This window comes from Necator americanus, chromosome II, assembly GCF_031761385.1.
Source record: "Necator americanus strain Aroian chromosome II, whole genome shotgun sequence".
Lineage (NCBI taxonomy): Eukaryota > Metazoa > Nematoda > Chromadorea > Rhabditida > Ancylostomatidae > Necator > Necator americanus.
This window is the reverse complement of record NC_087372.1, coordinates 25,033,478-25,051,358: the sequence shown is the minus strand read 5'-3', so window position 1 is coordinate 25,051,358 and position 17,881 is coordinate 25,033,478. Positions and strand designations below refer to the sequence as shown.

At 41.4% G+C, this 17,881-nt stretch overlaps 2 protein-coding genes across 4 annotated transcripts in view; one reads left to right on the top strand and one right to left on the bottom strand.

The window, feature by feature from the left end:
- RB195_019391 (uncharacterized protein) overlaps positions 1 to 17,881 on the bottom strand; it is a gene marked incomplete at both ends in the record, with an annotated part of 53,706 nt that overhangs the window by 14,874 nt on the left and 20,951 nt on the right. The window contains 20 exons of one of the 3 annotated variants that reach the window (XM_064187214.1): positions 73 to 254; positions 359 to 504; positions 585 to 676; positions 733 to 825; positions 1,578 to 1,692; positions 1,753 to 1,841; positions 1,897 to 2,066; positions 8,078 to 8,207; positions 8,276 to 8,423; positions 8,533 to 8,621; positions 8,753 to 8,864; positions 10,533 to 10,663; positions 10,756 to 10,889; positions 10,939 to 11,008; positions 11,065 to 11,191; positions 12,756 to 12,898; positions 12,975 to 13,043; positions 13,114 to 13,228; positions 13,969 to 14,072; positions 17,693 to 17,874. In XM_064187214.1, coding sequence (XP_064043096.1) covers positions 73 to 254; positions 359 to 504; positions 585 to 676; positions 733 to 825; positions 1,578 to 1,692; positions 1,753 to 1,841; positions 1,897 to 2,066; positions 8,078 to 8,207; positions 8,276 to 8,423; positions 8,533 to 8,621; positions 8,753 to 8,864; positions 10,533 to 10,663; positions 10,756 to 10,889; positions 10,939 to 11,008; positions 11,065 to 11,191; positions 12,756 to 12,898; positions 12,975 to 13,043; positions 13,114 to 13,228; positions 13,969 to 14,072; positions 17,693 to 17,874 — 2,441 coding nt within the window. Of the gene's footprint in view, positions 1 to 72; positions 255 to 358; positions 505 to 584; positions 677 to 732; positions 826 to 1,577; positions 1,693 to 1,752; positions 1,842 to 1,896; positions 2,067 to 8,077; positions 8,208 to 8,275; positions 8,424 to 8,532; positions 8,622 to 8,752; positions 8,865 to 10,532; positions 10,664 to 10,755; positions 10,890 to 10,938; positions 11,009 to 11,064; positions 11,192 to 12,755; positions 12,899 to 12,974; positions 13,044 to 13,113; positions 13,229 to 13,899; positions 13,919 to 13,968; positions 14,073 to 17,692; positions 17,875 to 17,881 lie in introns of those variants that run through there. The other 2 variants (XM_064187216.1, XM_064187215.1) reach the window with 2 other exon arrangements.
- Positions 13,439 to 13,882, top strand: RB195_019392 (uncharacterized protein; the record flags this gene model as incomplete). The annotated part of the gene is made up of 3 exons (XM_064187217.1): positions 13,439 to 13,556; positions 13,616 to 13,752; positions 13,808 to 13,882. The coding sequence occupies 3 exons, from the start codon at positions 13,439 to 13,441 to the stop codon at positions 13,880 to 13,882; spliced, it is 330 nt and encodes a 109-aa protein (XP_064043097.1).

Here is a 17,881-nt window from a genome sequence, read left to right as displayed (position 1 = left end):
AACATAAGAAAACCATCGCTCTTCTGCACGAATGAGATACACCTGGTTTTACAAATGCATTAGAAAAAGAACCTTATCTTGAGACGTCAGGTTTGAGTAAGGATAAGTCGGCATCGCAACAAAATCTTGATACGGAACCAAAATCTCGGACATTGTTATATTGACAAATTGGGCGGTAGATATTTCAATTGGAGGAGAATTCGAATGCGAGATGGCTGGGAGCGCAACTCCCATCCCCAGCACCACGAACAAAACTAAAACATTCTATACGTGAAAGAATGAAGATGTGTATGTGTGTGCACGTATGTCATGTATGTATTTACTTATGCAGGCTGGAGGTCTGAGTGGAAGAACTAACCTGGAATCACTAGCTGTGAGAACAAAGTCCTCCAACTTCGAGAGGCATATTTCATTCGCTTTTTTAGCAATGCTGTAATATGTTGCCATATACGCGCAGCACTTTTGGATGGATGCTTCTCAAATGCTGAGAAATCGAAGTAAGGCCTGAACACTACAATCTTTGACACAATTGGTTTGAATTTATTGACTCGCTGCCTATTTTAGTATTCTTCAACAAAATTTACTCCGAGCTGGCTGAGGAATCTCCTTCCAGGATGTTCTCGAAAGTTGCTTTTAGGCCTCTTCTACTTGGTCTACCTATCAATTTTACAAAAATCTGGAACAAAACTTTATCATTTCATAATACATAGAAACAGGTATTGCAACGGTCACCTCCTCTAGTGTAGAATCATTCATAGAATAGGCCACAATTGGGAAATTTTCATCGGTGAGCGAGTCCTCCATCGCGGCGAGCATCTGCACTAACTGAAAGCCGTTACATTCTGCGTCATCGCAATGATACTGGTGTTTCACACATTCGGTTAAGTTGTAGCTACCGTAGTAATAGTAGTAATGACCCTGATGGTATAAGAATTGTGACATCTCGGAATAAAGAATAAGATGCAGTAGAACTAATCATTCTCGTTTCCTTTCAATTGGACCGACATCACAAAGGAAAGGGATAAAATGACGCTATCTTCAAAACTGCTCCTAGCAACTTGAGATAGTGAAATTTTTGTTAGTTCACTAGTTCGTCATGTCAAAAGTAGTTACCACTGCGCATTGATATGTTAATTTCTTCCGTTAGAACTCATGCTTCTGCTACGGAGTATCTGTTCAAAAATATGTCAGATTTCCTTCAATTATTATTCAATTTCTTCAATCGAAAATTTTGATCTTAGTGGATCTGTGGCCCGCTTGATTAGCCACAAGAGTGTTCTGGGAGTTCTTTTACAACTAGGACCATTGAATCTTTTCGACCATCTTCACGTTAGTAAAAGTGATTCTTTCCTACTCCGCGTTACATTCTATTTTCTACAGTTATATTCTAACTAGTAGTTTTTTCGTATTTTCATACGCACTCTTCCATGCATTTTCTCCACACTTCCACATCAGACTATGTCATGCTACGACGAAGGCTAGCGAAGCTGTAGGATTGCTCCTCTCCAGGAAGAGGGTCAATTCTTACCATTTGATTCATCTTTTGTACAATAGTTGAACTTTTGAACATTAAATACCTGGGCATTTGTCCAATCAGGAAGTCCGATTTCTGCATGAGAGCCGTAGAAATCTAGAAGCACTATTTTTCCGTCGAAGCTCTCCAGCCATTTCTGGCAGTCGCTGAGTGCCTTACTACAAAATTGAGATAATAGAATAAATAATAGAGCAATAACATAAAAAAAAATTGGACACCTGTCGTCGCTCAAAGAAACTGAGAGTTTGTATCCATCTCCGTACTCGTGTTTCAGCGCTAAAGGAGATCCCGCAGCCTTGAGAATACCCTGAATCCAAACTAATCAGTTATCAATGACACACTAGGACATACCTACTGCTAACCTCGGATATAATGGCTATGCGATCACTGAGGATATCAGCCTCATCCAGAAAGTGAGTAGCAACTATGATGGTATGATTCTCTTTATACTTGAGCACAAGATCCCATATAGCACGTCTAGCAAAAGGATCGACACCAGCCGTCGGTTCATCCAAAATCACCGTTTTCGATCCTAAATAGTTTGTCTGTTTTTTGGCATTCTGAATCCAATTTTATAAAAAATCCCTCCGAGAAAAAAAGCATGTGCTATTTCCGTTGTTGTTCTAAATTGCTAAATTAAATAGTTCTATTTTTTTTTAATTTCTTCATTTTACAATGATGTCATAATCGACGTGAAGAGAGGGGTTCGTCAGGGTGACACAATTTCACCAATAATATTCAGTGTCATTCTCGAGAACGCGATGCGAAGATTGGAATGGGATGACACGGACTACCGTTCTACCTGTTTTGACCTACGCTTCAGGAGCGTGGGCGTTTCGTAAGCAGGAGGAAAATGCGATCAGCGTCATAGAAAGCAGAATTGAAAGGGTGATGCTAGGAGTAATACTCTTTACGCAAGTGAAAGAAGGAATTCAACGTTCACTCCTACGTCACCGATCAAAGACCAGGGACGCTGGCGCATATGCCAAGAGAAGCAAAATTAGGTGGGCCGGACATATGAGACACGCGTTTCAATGACAATCGTTGGACCAGAGCCGTAAGCGACTGAATACCACGCGACAACGAACGCACAGCAGGAAGACCGCCAACCCGATGGTCAGACCTCTTCACGAAGTCCTTCAAAGAAAAGTACAACGCTCTTCGAGTCCTTCGCAAGAAGAGATGCCACTGGGCAACACTTGCGCGCGATTGGGAAATATTACTGGTGCCTGCTCGAGCAAACCTATGAACAACGGGAGCACATGTGATACAAAGGTAATTCCCGTTTTCTACAGTCACGTGACTCGCGCTATCTTTCAAGAATTAGTTTGGCGAGGTTGCAGCGGCCGAAGTGAAGATATTTTCAAGATTAAAATCCGCTATACTTTAAGTTACACACTCACAAATCGTATGAAAAAATTCTGTGAGGAAGGTAGTTCGAGCCTAGATGAACAATTATCATTCTTTTAAAAAATCTTCGGGGCTTTCGGAACTACAAGTTTACATGGAGAACGCTTCGGTCGTCTCAAAAAAAGTAGAGAGCACCTTTCAAGAACTTTTGTAGTAGAAATAAAACAGCTGCCGCTGATAATCTTGTCTTCCAAAATGCACTGAAGCATTTCGCAGTTTGTCCTTCAAACTAACAATTCTAAGAATCGTCTCCACACCTACATTCTTAACGCCATCGCAGTTCGAGGTGTTACCCGAAGTAATAGAAAGGCTCTCATATTTTAGTTTTCCTATTCGTGCTACTCTAAAACGACCGAAACAGTACTGTGGTAAAAATATAACAGATCAGATTAACGTAGCATTACTTGTGCATGCTGTGCTTCGTGAAGGTCCGTATGTGTGCGCATTACTTCAGAAAACAGTTTTCGATAAATAGGACGAGAGGAAGGTGAAGGGAAGAGTGAATGTTTGACGTGAATTGAGGTAATGTCACTCTAGCGCTGGGTATAGAAATCACAAAAATGAGGGTATAGAAATCATAAAAAATGATTTTTAAGAATTCCTGTGTCCATTTGCCAGTCCTCTTTCTCCTATTGCATTCATTGTAGTTTAGCCTCGTTTTCTCCACTTTTGAAACCGACAACCAACTCGACGCACCAACCTTGAAAGCAACGTCGGCGGAAATGTTGGATGTCAGCGATGTTTGACTTCCCAATGAAAGAAAGCGTACGGTACGTAGCTGTCAGGAACACAAGACGTTTAATTCGAACCCTGTATTTAGAGGCCTCAAAAGCACAGGAGAAGTCAGTTTATTCTCCAAAACAGCTTTTTACACACATAAGAGTATCATGCTATATAATAACGGTCTTATTCTGTAATAAAAAATATGAAGAAAGATTGTTAGAGATGCACAAGTCTAATTTCACAGAAACCAGCACTAATACTAATTTTGTTGATTAGTGAAGCGAGCGAAGCAAACACCACAGAAAGTCCGAAGTCCGGCTTCAGCCGGACGTTCAAACTGGTGCTATATAACAGGCCTGTCACGTGTGTGTGTTTATCTGTATGTCACGAAATTCGTCACGAAATTCGGAAAAGTGTGCGGATAACACGGGTCTCACGGAGTCGGATTGGTGTGCAATAACTTCGTGTACGTGCTGCGAAAGGTGGATGGTGTTACAAGCGTTTCATAACCGGTGCCACTCCCCGTGATGCGTTTCACCTCTATCACTTCTCCGCGTATCTATTTCCTTGCAGGTCTGCCTCATCTTGGTAGTATGCTTTCTTCAAAAAGTGAAAACACCCATGCAAACAGTATAGGTAGTAACCAACATTATAGGTGATCTGACGTGGAACGTTATCTTTATTAGTAGTGATAATATCGTTCACCTCATTTATATTGAAACAAAATAAAATTAGGTGAATTAGGTGATTTTCTGGGGTAACTGTTGAGGAATAAAAACGAGGAAACCCCGTACTTCGAGTAATGCTCTAAATTCGTGTCCGTATTGCATTGGTATCGAAGCAGTGTTAGGAACTAAAGTTGGAATTTTCTCCGAATGAGGAACTGACGAGTTTAGAAAGGAAACTATGAAATCTTTCGCTTAAATTTATGAAAAAAAGAACGTGAAAGCGTTGTTATAAAAACGCTTATCTCATTTCAGAGAAAATGCCATTACCGTTGTCTCTCATTAATCAGTGAAAGGGAGCGAAGCGAACACCACAGAAAGTCTGAGGTTCGGCTTCTGCCGGAATAGAATATTCGACGTGAGAATCAAGCATATCCGTGCGCATCACTTTAAAAAACCATTCTTCCTGGTTTAGTTCATGCTTCAGATACCTGAGTACTCAGCATATAGGCGATTCAAAACTCAGCGATTCAAAACGCAATGGAATGCTTTACTTGTCAAAAAGAAATAGATTAATGCTTTCTTCAAACATTTCATCCTTCTTCCTCCAAGATGATCAATTCAGAGAATCAGAAGATCAAAGAAGTTGTCACATTTGGCAAGGAGAATAGAATAGAACAACATGATGATATTAAATGTGAGCAACATGATGATATTAAATGAACCTCAGGACTACTAGTCCGACAGTTAGGCTACTTGACAAAGTGGTTGCGGTTCAAACAAAAATTTAGTGCTCTTAAAAGAGTCCCTTGCGATTGGAAAAACCACTGGACAACTTTTGCATGTGGCGGAGAAAGAAATATTACTGGCTCTTTCTCGAGCTATTGGAAGAACAATGAAAGCACAAATGATACAGAAGAAATGAATTGGCGGCCAAATTATCTGAAAAGGTAGTTATTGATGTTAGAGTGCTGGAATCAAAGCTAGAAGTTCCTTTTCATCACAAAAGTAACGGGCTGTTTTGTTGAATAAAGTGAGCTAATACTTTGAAGACAAGCTATTTTTTCATGTCTGTCGCGAGGGACATATTTTTCTTTCTTGAAAATCTGTCAACTTTTAAATAAATGAGTGGCTATTTTTTTAAAAATATAAAAAAATGCAAAAGACGAGGAAACAGATCTTGAACCTTTCAGCTATGTTCCTGTTTCAGTTTTTTTCTGTTTCTATGTTCTGATTTCTTCGAACAGTCTTGATCACTCAAGGTGAATTTGAGTGCGGAGTATATAATTAGGAACTACGAGAGTATCATTATCTTTGTGAGTAATCACCATTCGCCACCATGAGCGTTTTGGATGCCGACATCGACGACCTCAACGAAAGCCTTGACTACTTGCTGCTCGACAGCGATGCTGAAGTATCCGACGTGGCATGGCGATGACATGGCTCCTGCTGTTGTTCCTGACACTTATGAATCCGATTTTGACATCTCAGATGACGACAAGGACGGAGAAGCAGAGAACACTTGGGAAGACGACGCTCAAAAATATGACAGATGGACCTTTAGTGAGTCTGTTGAAGCTAATGCAGAGAAGTAAACAACTGTGAAACGCCGCTACAGTTTTACGCGCTGTTTTTTCTTTTAAGAACTCCTTGCCGTGGTGTCTGATCAGACCAAAGTCTACGGAAAAGAAAAGCATCGTAATTGAACTCACATGGACACAGGTGAACTGAGAAGGCTCTCTGTTATTTGTTTTTAGATGCCCATTTGATAATCTGCGGAATTACTGGTCGCTGAAACCTCGGAACTTGACCCGAAATGGATATTCAACTGCAGGAGATTTCATGACCAGAGATCGATTTGAAGAGGTCAAGAGGAATCTTCACATTGTCGACAACGCTGCTGCCGACAAGATGAACAAGCTTTACAAGCTGCAGCCTATTCTCGACTATCTAAATAACCGATTTCAAACCATGTGTAGACCTGATAGAGAGCAGCTCTTCGACGAGTCGATGGTGGCATTTAGAGGTCGAATTTCGTTTTGACTGGAACAACACGACATCGCTTTAGAATCAAGCTCTTCACGCTCTGCTCTCGTGTTGGCTACACTCAAAAGGTCAAGGTTAAGAAAAGACCCAGAACGGACAACCAATGGCTGTAGTTCTAGAGTTGATGGATAGTTTTCTGATGCAAAGACGTTGCCTCTGTACCGATAACTGGTACACGAGTTTGCCGCTTGCCCATAGTGTCCTCAAGAAGATGCCGGACATGGTGGGAACCCTCCAGTGAAATCGTTAGGGCATCCCTCAGATCGTCAGAGACAAAAAACTGCAGAGAGGAGAACTGATTCACAAGCAGAACCTGACAGGAGTCCTGGTTCTAAAATGGAAGAACAAGAAGGACATTCATATGTTGCCTACAAGACATGATGCCAGCTTTCATCCAAACGGCAATCCCTTGGTTGTTGCTGAATATAACATTATGAAGGGATTCGTTGACCTCTGCGACCAGATGGCTGCCTATACTCCGTTTGTGAGGAAGACAACCAAATGGTATATTCGGCTGTTTTTCATCTCGTAACCCAGACTGCCTAGGTCAACGCTTGGTTTCTGTATTGCGAGAAGGTGAAGATAATCAGAGTTAGTTATTTCAAAAAGTTGATTATTGGTGACTTGCTGTACAAGAACTACAACAACATCTCGATCAGCAGTTCAAGATCTCGCAAGCGGAAGCTGGTGCCAGATCCAAATGCAAAAGCTAAAGACAGACGGTTTTGCTCTGACTGCTAAAGCTCAATCTCTGCAACTTAAGGCAGATCGACTGCCCGGAACTAGGCTAAGAGGACTAAGGCAAAATGCAGTGAGTGCAACAAATTTTGTTGTTTAAAAAAGTTGGTAATTGTGTGAAAAATAAATATAAATATAAATAACACTTGAAATTCAATGGATAGTTGATCGATGCCAGCATAAGATACTTCCAAGTCTAAAGTGATTATCTGAACAGAAAACAAAACAGTCGCGCACATGTTGACTAAAATAATATACTGTCGTGCAGCATTGAGCAACGTCGTCCTGTAAGACACTGGCTGTTGCACACCATTGAGCGACATTGTCGTCGATGGTGTGCAACAGCCAGTCTGTCTTACAGGACCGAAGAAATTAGCCGAAACCGAAGAAAATAACCAAAATTGTATCACAGAGATGTATGAATAAGAAGTTCAATTCTCGCACATTCCATTGGGAAATTCTGAATTCGCGGTGGGTGCATTGGTGCTTGAGTAGAATAATCTGTGGACGTCAAGCAATGTATAGTGGTGTTTAAGTGTTGAATGGAGTCCAAAACGTCTCATTTAGTATTTAAAAAACCGCCTGTAATTGCTGTGTTGTACTTCTGCACTAATAATGATCATAGATCTTGCACCGTCGCACTAATTCCACACCGTTTAGTCTTCGCGGTGCTTTCTGCCACTGGCGCACCATTTCGACGCTGTTGGACCCGTCCCATTTTTTTAAATTTTTTTATTTTGTTAACATTCCACTTTATTGTTTTTCGACGTCATCAAACTTTCTGACATACATACACACGTACACATACACGTGTACATGCGCACACAAATCCGCATATATGCACACCCACACATAGATATATACACATACGCCAGAACATTTTTTTAAGTTCTTTCATTGGTATCTATTGTTGAAAATCAGCGTCTTTGCGGAAAACATTGTTTCCCTTGTATAAACCTACCCGCAATGAATGCAATCCCTATACAAAGTCGCCGTTGCATGCCACCGGAAAGAGTGGATGCCAAGGCATTGTACTTATCCACGAGGTGAAGGTCATAAACCATTTCGTCGACGATACTGGTTATTTCTTTCTGTGATAAAAGTAAAAGCATGATGAATGACGAACGAGTTCAAAAAAAAAGTGATGAATATTCCAAACCTGCGAAAGGATCGGATTTTTGAGAGCAGCATAGAACCGCAAATGTTCGCCAACAGTTAGGCTTGGAAACAAGACATTGTGTTGAGGACAAATACCGACATGCACACGCTCTGATCCCAAGATGTTTTTCCCACCAACAGTGATGAAGCTGCAACACACTGACTTCGGGAGCAGATGGCCCAGCGTCAGGGGTCAAGGGATAGAATAGATTACATCCACTTGAACGAAAAAGAGTGTACTGGAAAAATAAATATTACCCAGTGGTGGGAGCCATATCCCCACTAATCATCCTTATAATTGTTGACTTCCCCGCTCCGTTCTCGCCTAACAATGAAGTGATCTCATCCTAAAAATTTGTTAATTATGACATTTATGGAAGTAGCATATCACAGGTTTTTCATGGGAATAAAGTCGAAACTCAGGCTTTTGCAATGTAAGGTTGAGATAGGTTACTTCAAACTTTTGACCACAACTCACCTGGTAGAAATTTAATGTCAGGTTGTTCACAGCTAGTTCTCTAGCTCCTTGACTCGAATATTTCTTGGAGACACCGGTGAGTCGAATGCTGGCTTTCGCACCGTCAGAATCGCTTAAATGAAATAAGTCATTAATGTTCTCCGATTGATTTGCTTGAGGTTTAGTCAAAACTGGTACTAGTCTTCTAACGGCCCACGATAAAACGATGTCGCAACGCAAGCTGCTCACGAACTGCTCACGCAGCACCACTACTAAACCTATACAATACACCAGACGAGTGCCAAAGTTGTTCTATTTTTCGATGGTCGAGACAATGCTAGCAATAACTTAGAGGCCTGGCCATGGAAGAAAGACCGGCACCCACTCTTGCCATTGTCTTCATATCGAAAATCGAAAAGCAGTACTGGATCGCAACCACAGCCGTATTGTCGTTACATAGACGACTGTTGCGTCGCCTGCCCAACACAAGCAGAACTGGACAAGTGTTTCAATTCAATCTTCTCAATCAGCAGTGTAGTTGACACATTGAGTTCACAAAGGAGAAACCAATAGACAACTGGTTGATTTTCTTGAATGTGGATATTTACGGATATGGCAGACTTGGTGATCTGGAAAAGTCAACAGCAAAAACAGCTCAACCCATTTTCGTTCATCGCAATCTAGTAAAATCAAAAAAAAAAACTGTCATAGGCAACATGTACAGGACAGCTGCAAGGGTTACATCGGGCAGCCAGTAAAAAACATGGTCCGTAAATTTGACCCATAAAGAGACAATTTCTAATAGACATCCGACTGGAGGCTATGTTACTCGACAGGCACGGTACCCCTCCCAAAGGTCCAAAATATTGGATGGGCTAGAAAACGTTCTGTTTGTCTGCCTTACATATCTAATTATATGAGCAAAGGGATGTGGAGCTTTCTACGCCAAGCGGATCTGCAGAACGACCTGAGGGCTTTAAAAATACCACCAGCGATCCTCAAGTGTAAGCTTGTACGCATTCGTGCATATGACCGACTTTGCACAACTTCCTGCTGCGTGGTTTGCTAACATGGCAGAAAGGGGTAGCATGGTACCAGGAATGGTATATCGTATCACGTGCAGGTGGTGTCGCGATGATCGCATAGGGGAAACGGGAACACCTTTTGTGTTTTTTTTGGTAAAGGAGCAGCTAGATAGACTTGCACAATCTAAACTTCTACGTCACTCGGAGCACATCGTCAACGAAACTTCGAAAGGGAGGTAGATACGATAGTATTCTCTGAGTCCGAAATCATAGAGCGCAGAACATTAGATGTATTTTGGATAACCGCCAAAAGAACAAAAATGAACAGAAAGGATGAGTCTATAGCGATCACAAACGAAGTAGCTCCATATCAAAATCTGTGCAGGTTTTGATCTACAAGCCGGTATGTCCCTATAAAAACCCTAGTGATTGTGGTGAGTGCTGGTCTGTTACGCTAGCATATCTCAGCAAATGAGGTAAGCACTAGCCGTAGTATTGTCATTTGAGTTTGCCTATCAATTGAATGATTTCTGCAGGGTGATGAGGCGCTTGAAAGGATAAGACCCTGATGTATGATTTTTCCCCGTTCTGACGGAGGCGATAACGCTGAAAAGCTAGCTGTTAGTTAACAAAAAGATCAATATCAATCTTGCCTGCAGCTCAAGCAAATCAATCAAAGCTCCATATCCAACATGCCAGGATTCTAACATGGACACTGTTATTGTTCCGTCAAGAAACAAGTAACTATAAATGTCGCCACGAAAATAAAGACTCACTCTGCGTTCTCAGTAGACCCCATTTGCGAATGCACGGGCTCTACTGAAGCTTCATATTTGGAAGATTTTTCCGCAATGATCTTGATTGGGAAACACCAGCTTGATGGAATACCATGTTGCCCAGGACACACCTGAAATAAACTAACCGACTTCTCCGGATACTTAACACTGACAAAGAATAGAAGAAAGCTGGTCGATAATAAGGTTAATTGTTTGTACTTACTTTATTAATATACAAAGCAAGTACAAAATACAGAATACTCTCGAGTAGTAGTATGATCATCAGAAACCCCACGCTAAAGATGCTTTTGTTTTGCCCGAAGACGCCGAACAGCGTCGACCAGCTAACACTCAGACCTGCAAAAATAAGAGTTAGAGCCGCCGATTCAGAATCTACCAAATGTACCTGATCGCTCAGCAGAAAGGAGAACTTTCACTGCTGCTCCAAAGGCAGATGGAGGGACGACAGATGCGAGCTGTAATTGATAACTAGTCCAAATAATCGAAAAAAACCTCTGAGAAAATACGTCACCCCAATCATCCAGTCCGGCGACGCCCGAAATGTGGACTGTTCTCGAATCGCAAGATAGGTACAAGGCATGGTGCAAACGAAGAAGATGATGGCAGAGCTCGCTGTGGCCATTCTAGCATGCGAGTACCTAGAGGAGTGTGTTGCAAAAATATTATAGAATGAATGGCGTCGTAAATATTACACGATCAAATTAAAGACTAAGAACAATTGAATTCTAATGAAGGTGAAGTGATGAATGCTGTTGCATGATATGACCGCTCCAGTTCAGCTGCCAGCTAATACGATGAGATTTGAACTGTCTTGAACTTTTTGTTGTACATGCAACTCCAACAATAATCACCGTTCTTCCCTTTTGATCATTCATTTATGTTTTTATTTAAAATTTGAGCCTGACTTGGTGTACTTACTTACGTAAAAGTGAGCTACCCAGATGTCAGTAATAAGTTTAACTTTGGAGGATGAAGAGCTGCCATATTGATAATCAAGCAACCAAGTTCTTTTTTCTATTCATATCTATACACATATATCCTACTCATAACTATATACATATCTTCATTTATAAAGAAAATATGGATCTGACATCCACACAGTGTTACCTTCCAATGCCACAGCAGTGACTGGTGATGCTAGAACAGGCCAACTTGGCTGAAGTGCGAAGAAAACAGAGAGGAGTCTCACGGGAAATAAAGGATCTTGAATCGCTTCGAAAACGATGTGTTTCAAATGGAAATGCTGTGACAAACTTATTTTTTCTTGTAAATTAAGAACTATAGTGTTAAAATAGTTGGGTAAAATGTATCAGAAAGTTCTAGCTCCTTCCTTGCTACGGAACGTTATGAAGTGTGATGAGTTTCCCTCTAGAAAGGTTTTCTTGTTTTCAGACGGTCCAGTCAGAAAACAAAAAAAAAACCTCAGAAAAAACACTTCCAGAGAAAAACTGTTTTATCAAGTGCAAGTAAATTATAGAAACAGTTCTGCCTAGGTTCCTTCAATATGAACTCTGTTCTGGAGATTAAAGTAGGTGGGAAGTAGGAAATAAATGAAAGAAAAAGAACGAGAAATGGGATTTTCGAAGTTTGCGCTGATCCAATGTACGAATCAAATAGTGTAGCCCATATGTAACAAAAACTTCGTAAAATTTAGATATAGTTGTGAATAATCGCGGATTTATTGGATGTTTTGATAACTTCTTTCCTTGCAACAAAAGTTCAAAGTGAGGAATAAATCAACAATTCAATATGGTTGTCCTCGACAATTTTCTGATGTTCTGATGAAATGTGAAAGTTTATGTCCCTGAACACTTCGGCTATAGCCTCGGAATATGTTGGAATCCAATTATTGCCTTTCCGCACATATTTGGCGGTAACTCTTTCCCTGCTCAACGACACATCATTTTTTTTTTCGGATAGACCTCAAAGAGAAATGTCCAATCATATACAAGGGGTCTCGAAATTCCCATTGAAAGACACGTAGAGAACGGGCAGTGGTGGCCGACGGTGCCGACCCATCACACACAGTCACTTTTCAGTGTTCATGTATAGTCTTGTAGGTAGCATAGCATTGGACTACATAGTCCTTGACTACACAGTCCACCGTTGAAGTACTCCAATAAATACTGGTTTTGTTGCTTCCGACTCTAGCTCATTGTTTTTCTTCCCACGCACATAGAAGTTTTCGACCGTTTAACTCACAAAGACGAAAGGAAAAAGGCCATTGCTATGACGGAGAATGCGTAAATCATAAGCAGAACGAAAACCACGGAGACGCTAGTAAGGCGAAAGATGGCACCATTGTAGAATAAAAAGGAGGTGTTGATGATATTGACCAAGGTAGCCTGAAATAATGCTATCATTCATCACACTCTTTCCTTCTGTGAAGAGATGTGAGTCCATCAGTGCGCTCAAACTCGCCTGAGGAAGAGTTGAAATAATCCACGAGAGCCATATTACGAAAGTGTCGGCGCCCATGCAACGCATCATCTAAAATAGCAGCACACATATTCCATAACATGAGTGATGAATTCTTGCATAACTCATAACTCTGACGCACTTCAGTAAGGCCGTGCTCCTTCTGATAAACAATGTCGTCCACCAGAAACGACAATGTGCAAAGATACGAGAGTGCCAAAATAACTAGAATCACTGTCTGCATGTTTATAAGAAATCTAAAACATGCATTTGGTCACGCATTCGCTACCCTGAATCAGGATGTTGTGACTGCTTCTTCAGGGCTTAGACAAAATTCATGAAAGGTTGAACCCTATAAAAGCGTTCAGATCTGTAAGAAGCACAGGACCTATTTCGTTGAAAATCACATTCTACTCGATATTATCATTCATTTTCGCGTGTTCAAATGTAATAATATTGTTTTTAGGATGTTCCGACTAGCGGTTCTGTGCTCTGTCGTAGCTCTCGTCGCTTCCCAAAATAGCAGATTTGGAAACAATTTTTTCCCTTTAACCTCAAACCAAAATCCCTTGCCTTGCGGTTTTTGTGAGTTCAGGCATAAAATTGTGGAAAGCATATTCAGAAAGAAAGAAGAAGAATTTCAGCATGCACAAGGCAGGCCCGGTTTGCCGTAAACATTGACAACCAGATGACGACCGCTACATGCACAGCTAACGCTGACCCACGAGATCGCTGTAGCGGATGCTGCCAAGCTCGTGCTCTTGCTGCCGGTTTGAAAACAGTCAGTATCCTAGCCAATTTCCGGATCTTCCAGTCGCTATAATCTACGTGTTAAGACTGACGCTGCCGGCTTCCCATCTACTATGGGGAACGATTGTGTGTGCTGCTTTTACCAAGTCTGTAGAGGATGAAAAAACTAAATCCAAGTTCACGGTAATGAGATGCTACTTTGTTCCAATAAAAGTAAGCTGTTCTGCGTGGGCAAACACTCACATACCGGTCGTATCGAAAACATGGAAAAGCCATTTCTAACATTCCAGCTCCCGGTTCAACAATTGGTAAGTCAACCATAACTGATATGATCGAGCGCTCGATGACATCCTAAAAACATTTCCCGTCAGAAACATAAGCTGGTATAACAATATGAAAACTGACATGTTGTGTTGGATTTACGATTCATGGATGTATACAAAAGAGATATTTCTTTATGCTTTTTATATATGTAGGAAAGAAAATGTTGAGTTAGATTCTTGCTCCTAAGTCAACATACTTTATAGAAAGTAGTACATGTTTCTGAAAACGCTATTCTAGCAGACAAAAATATTGCTTGGTTGTATTGCAAAAAATGAAGAAAGAATCGTTCTTCTCTGCGCAGATTGCACTTTCATTGGTGTCTCTGCACTTTCATAATCGAATCCCCTTTAGATTAGAAAGGGGTTAGTAAGAGGGCAAGGGATCTCGCTCATTGACTTTCATTGATAGCAATCGAACAAATCTCGTCTAATCAACGTGTCAAGCTGTCAACTTAGAGATTTCGCTTTGATGAGACAAGGACGGCATTACTATGAACAACACAACCGGCTAAACTTCCATCTAATGATAAACCTATCATAATGTCGATTGAGTTGATCTCAATTCGTACTATGTGTTAATCCTAATTACACAGTATAAATGGAAGCAATCTCTTGTTAGAAAGTGGATAAACATGATTATGCCGATCTGCGTCCTTTTTGAAGGCGATTTCGGTGTTTGCTTGAGGTGCGCCAGCTGAGAAGCGATCACCACAAATGGGAAGAGTATGCACAAAAAGCAAGGTAATACCTCAGCCGACAGAAGAGGCGAAACTGTGGCGTACGAGATATTCCCTGAGGCTTACCATGATAGCGACATTTTCGCGAAGCCGCAAACACTGTCGCCAGTAGTCAGTCAGGAAATCATGAGGGAGAGGGATTAGATAAAGAGGAATATTTAAAATGTCTGTAGACCACACGAGGTGGATCTTGTGGAGCCTCTCATGTATGAAAGAAGTCGAGAGTGGAGTATAGAGCTCGAAAGTGAGCTTGATACTGTTCGGATCCTTTCCGTAAAAAGCATACACTCCTAAGGCATGGAAAAGTGAGTCAATCACTGCTGCCTGGTGATCGGTAGTTTAGCAGATTGAATACTGAAACTTGAAACGTGTGACAGACTTCGACTCTAGCTAGCTGGACTGTTCTCATTTATTTCCATTCTTTACACTTTGTATCCAACGTCGAGAGTTGCTAAGAATTAATTCAATTTCACTTGATATAGATCCTTTGATTGTTGCTAATTTCCTTCCTTCTTTCCTTATACTTCATTTCTTTTTGGTAGAAAATAAGGTAGCCATTGCGAAGGTTCTAAACGTCCGGCTAAAGCCGGACCTCAGACTTTCTGTCCTGTTCGCTCCGCTCCCCATCACTGATCAATGATAATTAATAGTAATTTATTATTCTCTTGAATTAGATTGGTGTTGAGCTGACAACGCTTTCTTCCTCTTTTTTATCATGATATATGATAGCGAGCTTAGTCCGTGTGTGTGTGCGTGTGTGCGTGTGCGCGTGTGCGCGTGTGCGCGTGTGCGCGTGTGCGCGTGTGTGCGTGTGTGCGTGTGTGCGTGTGTGTGTGTGTGTGTGTGTGTGTGTGTGTGTGTGTGTGTGTGTGTGTGTGTGTGTGTGTGTGTGTGTGTGTGTGTGTGTGTGTGTGTGTGTGTGTGTGTGTGTGTGTGTGTGTGTGTGGTGTGTGTGTTTTTTTTTTTTTTTTTTTTTGTTGTTGTTGTTGTTTTTTTGTGTGTGTGTGTGTGTGTGTGTGTGTGTGTGTGTGTGTGTGTGTGTGTGTGTGTGTGTGTGTGTGTGTGTGTGTGTGTGTGTGTGTGTGTGTGTGTGTGTGTGTGTGTGTGTGTGTGTGTGTGTGTGTGTGTGTGTGTGTGTGTGTGTGTGTGTGTGTGTGTGTGTGTGTGTGTGTGTGTGTGTTTGTTTGTTTGTTTGTTTGTTTGTTTGTTTGTTTGTGTGTGTCACGAAATTCACAAAAGGGGGTGAGTCCACCTGGTGTCGCATTGGACCGCCGGCGCCAGATAGGTATAAAAAGTGTCGCGTATTGCGACGTGTCCCGCGGCGTCGAAATGGTGCGCAGTAACTTCCTGTGCACGTCGCCAAAAGTAAACGAGACGTTGCAGCCGTTTCATGGCCGTGGCCACTGGGCACCTTGCTTTTCACCTTTATGACTCCGCATGCCTATTTTCTTCTCCGTTCGCCTCAACTTAGTAGCATGATTTCCTCACAAACTGGAAACATGCATGCAAACGGCTGCTTAAATAGTAGCGAACAGTTTACCTGATGTGAAGTAGAATGTTATCCTTATCCGTAGGATGATGTCCTTCACGTCATTTTATGCCAACCATCATTCTTTGATAAAACTGTTGAGGGGAAACAGGAGGAATACTCATATTTCGAGCAATGCTTTTGAATTTTGTCCATAATATATTGGCAAGGAGGCTGAAGTTTGAATGCTCTCCAAATGTAGGAGTGACCCGTTTAAAAAGAAGGTACAAATAATATAATTCGCCTTCAATTATAATAAAAAGATGAAGAAAGATTGTTAGAGATACACAAGTCTAATTTCACAGAAAACGGCACTGATATTAATTTTCGTCGATCAATGAAGGCGAGCGAAGCAAACACACCAGAAAGTCTGAAGTTCGGCTTTAGCCGGACTTCAGACTGGTTATAAATAACGGCGAAAAATTTCATAATTTTCTTTCTAAACGAATCAGTTCTACACTTGGAGAATATTCAAACTTCAGCTTCAAACATTTCTTCGATGCTAATATAATGTAGACACTATTTGAAAGTATTACTCGAATAATAGGTGTTCCTCCTGTTTTCCACCAGCAGTTATCACAGAATGTTTTAACATAAAATGACGTGAACGACATCGTCGTACTGATAAAGATAACGTTCCACGTCAGATCATACAAACAACTTCCTACTGTAAAAGCAGTCGTTTGCATGCGTGTTTCCACTTTCTGAGGAAGTGATGTCACCAACCTGAGGCAAACGTGCAAGCATACAGATGCACGGAGGAGTAATGGAGGTGAAAAGCAACGCGCGCAGTGGCCACGGAGATGAAACGGATGCAAGGTCCCATTTAACTTTGCGACATACCCACGAAGTTATTGCGCACCGACCCGACGCCGGTGGACCCGTCACACTCCCTTCCATAGGTATCTAGCGTCGGCGCCCCAATCGGACGCCGGTGGACTCATCGCACCCCATTTTATAACTATCTGGCGTTGGCGCACCAATTCAACCCCGGTGAACCCGTCGCACCCCATTTTTAGAATTTCGCTTTGCACACACAAATACACATACATACACACATACATACACACATACACACATACACACACATACACACACGTGACAGACTAGGCCAGTTATTATATAGCCTGATATCTATAACACAAAAATAATTGCTTTTTTCAATTTTTGAGGTTATAACATCGGATCATTGTTTTCATTCCTTGCATACAACCCACCATTGGAACGTATTTTCACCAGTAGTTTAATGAAAAGAATAATAACTCTTATGGTGAAATGAGAAAAAGTCCAACGCAGCACAATAATTGATTTCAGAAGAATCCTACACAAACTCAATGTGCATTATTGCCACCTCATTCGTTGTTACAAATGTTCCTCACAAACCTGTAGCCATAAGAATCCGTAGGAGTAATACGAGTCATCCCAGTCGCGCGGACCAGCATATACGGCCAGCACATCTCGGGCTGCCTCTGTTGACGGTGTGAAAGCTGGTTTCTGTCTAATTTTGTAGCTGACCACCGGACCAAGGCTTTTATTTCTCTCTCCAACATCGTCGAAGACGATACCTTAAGA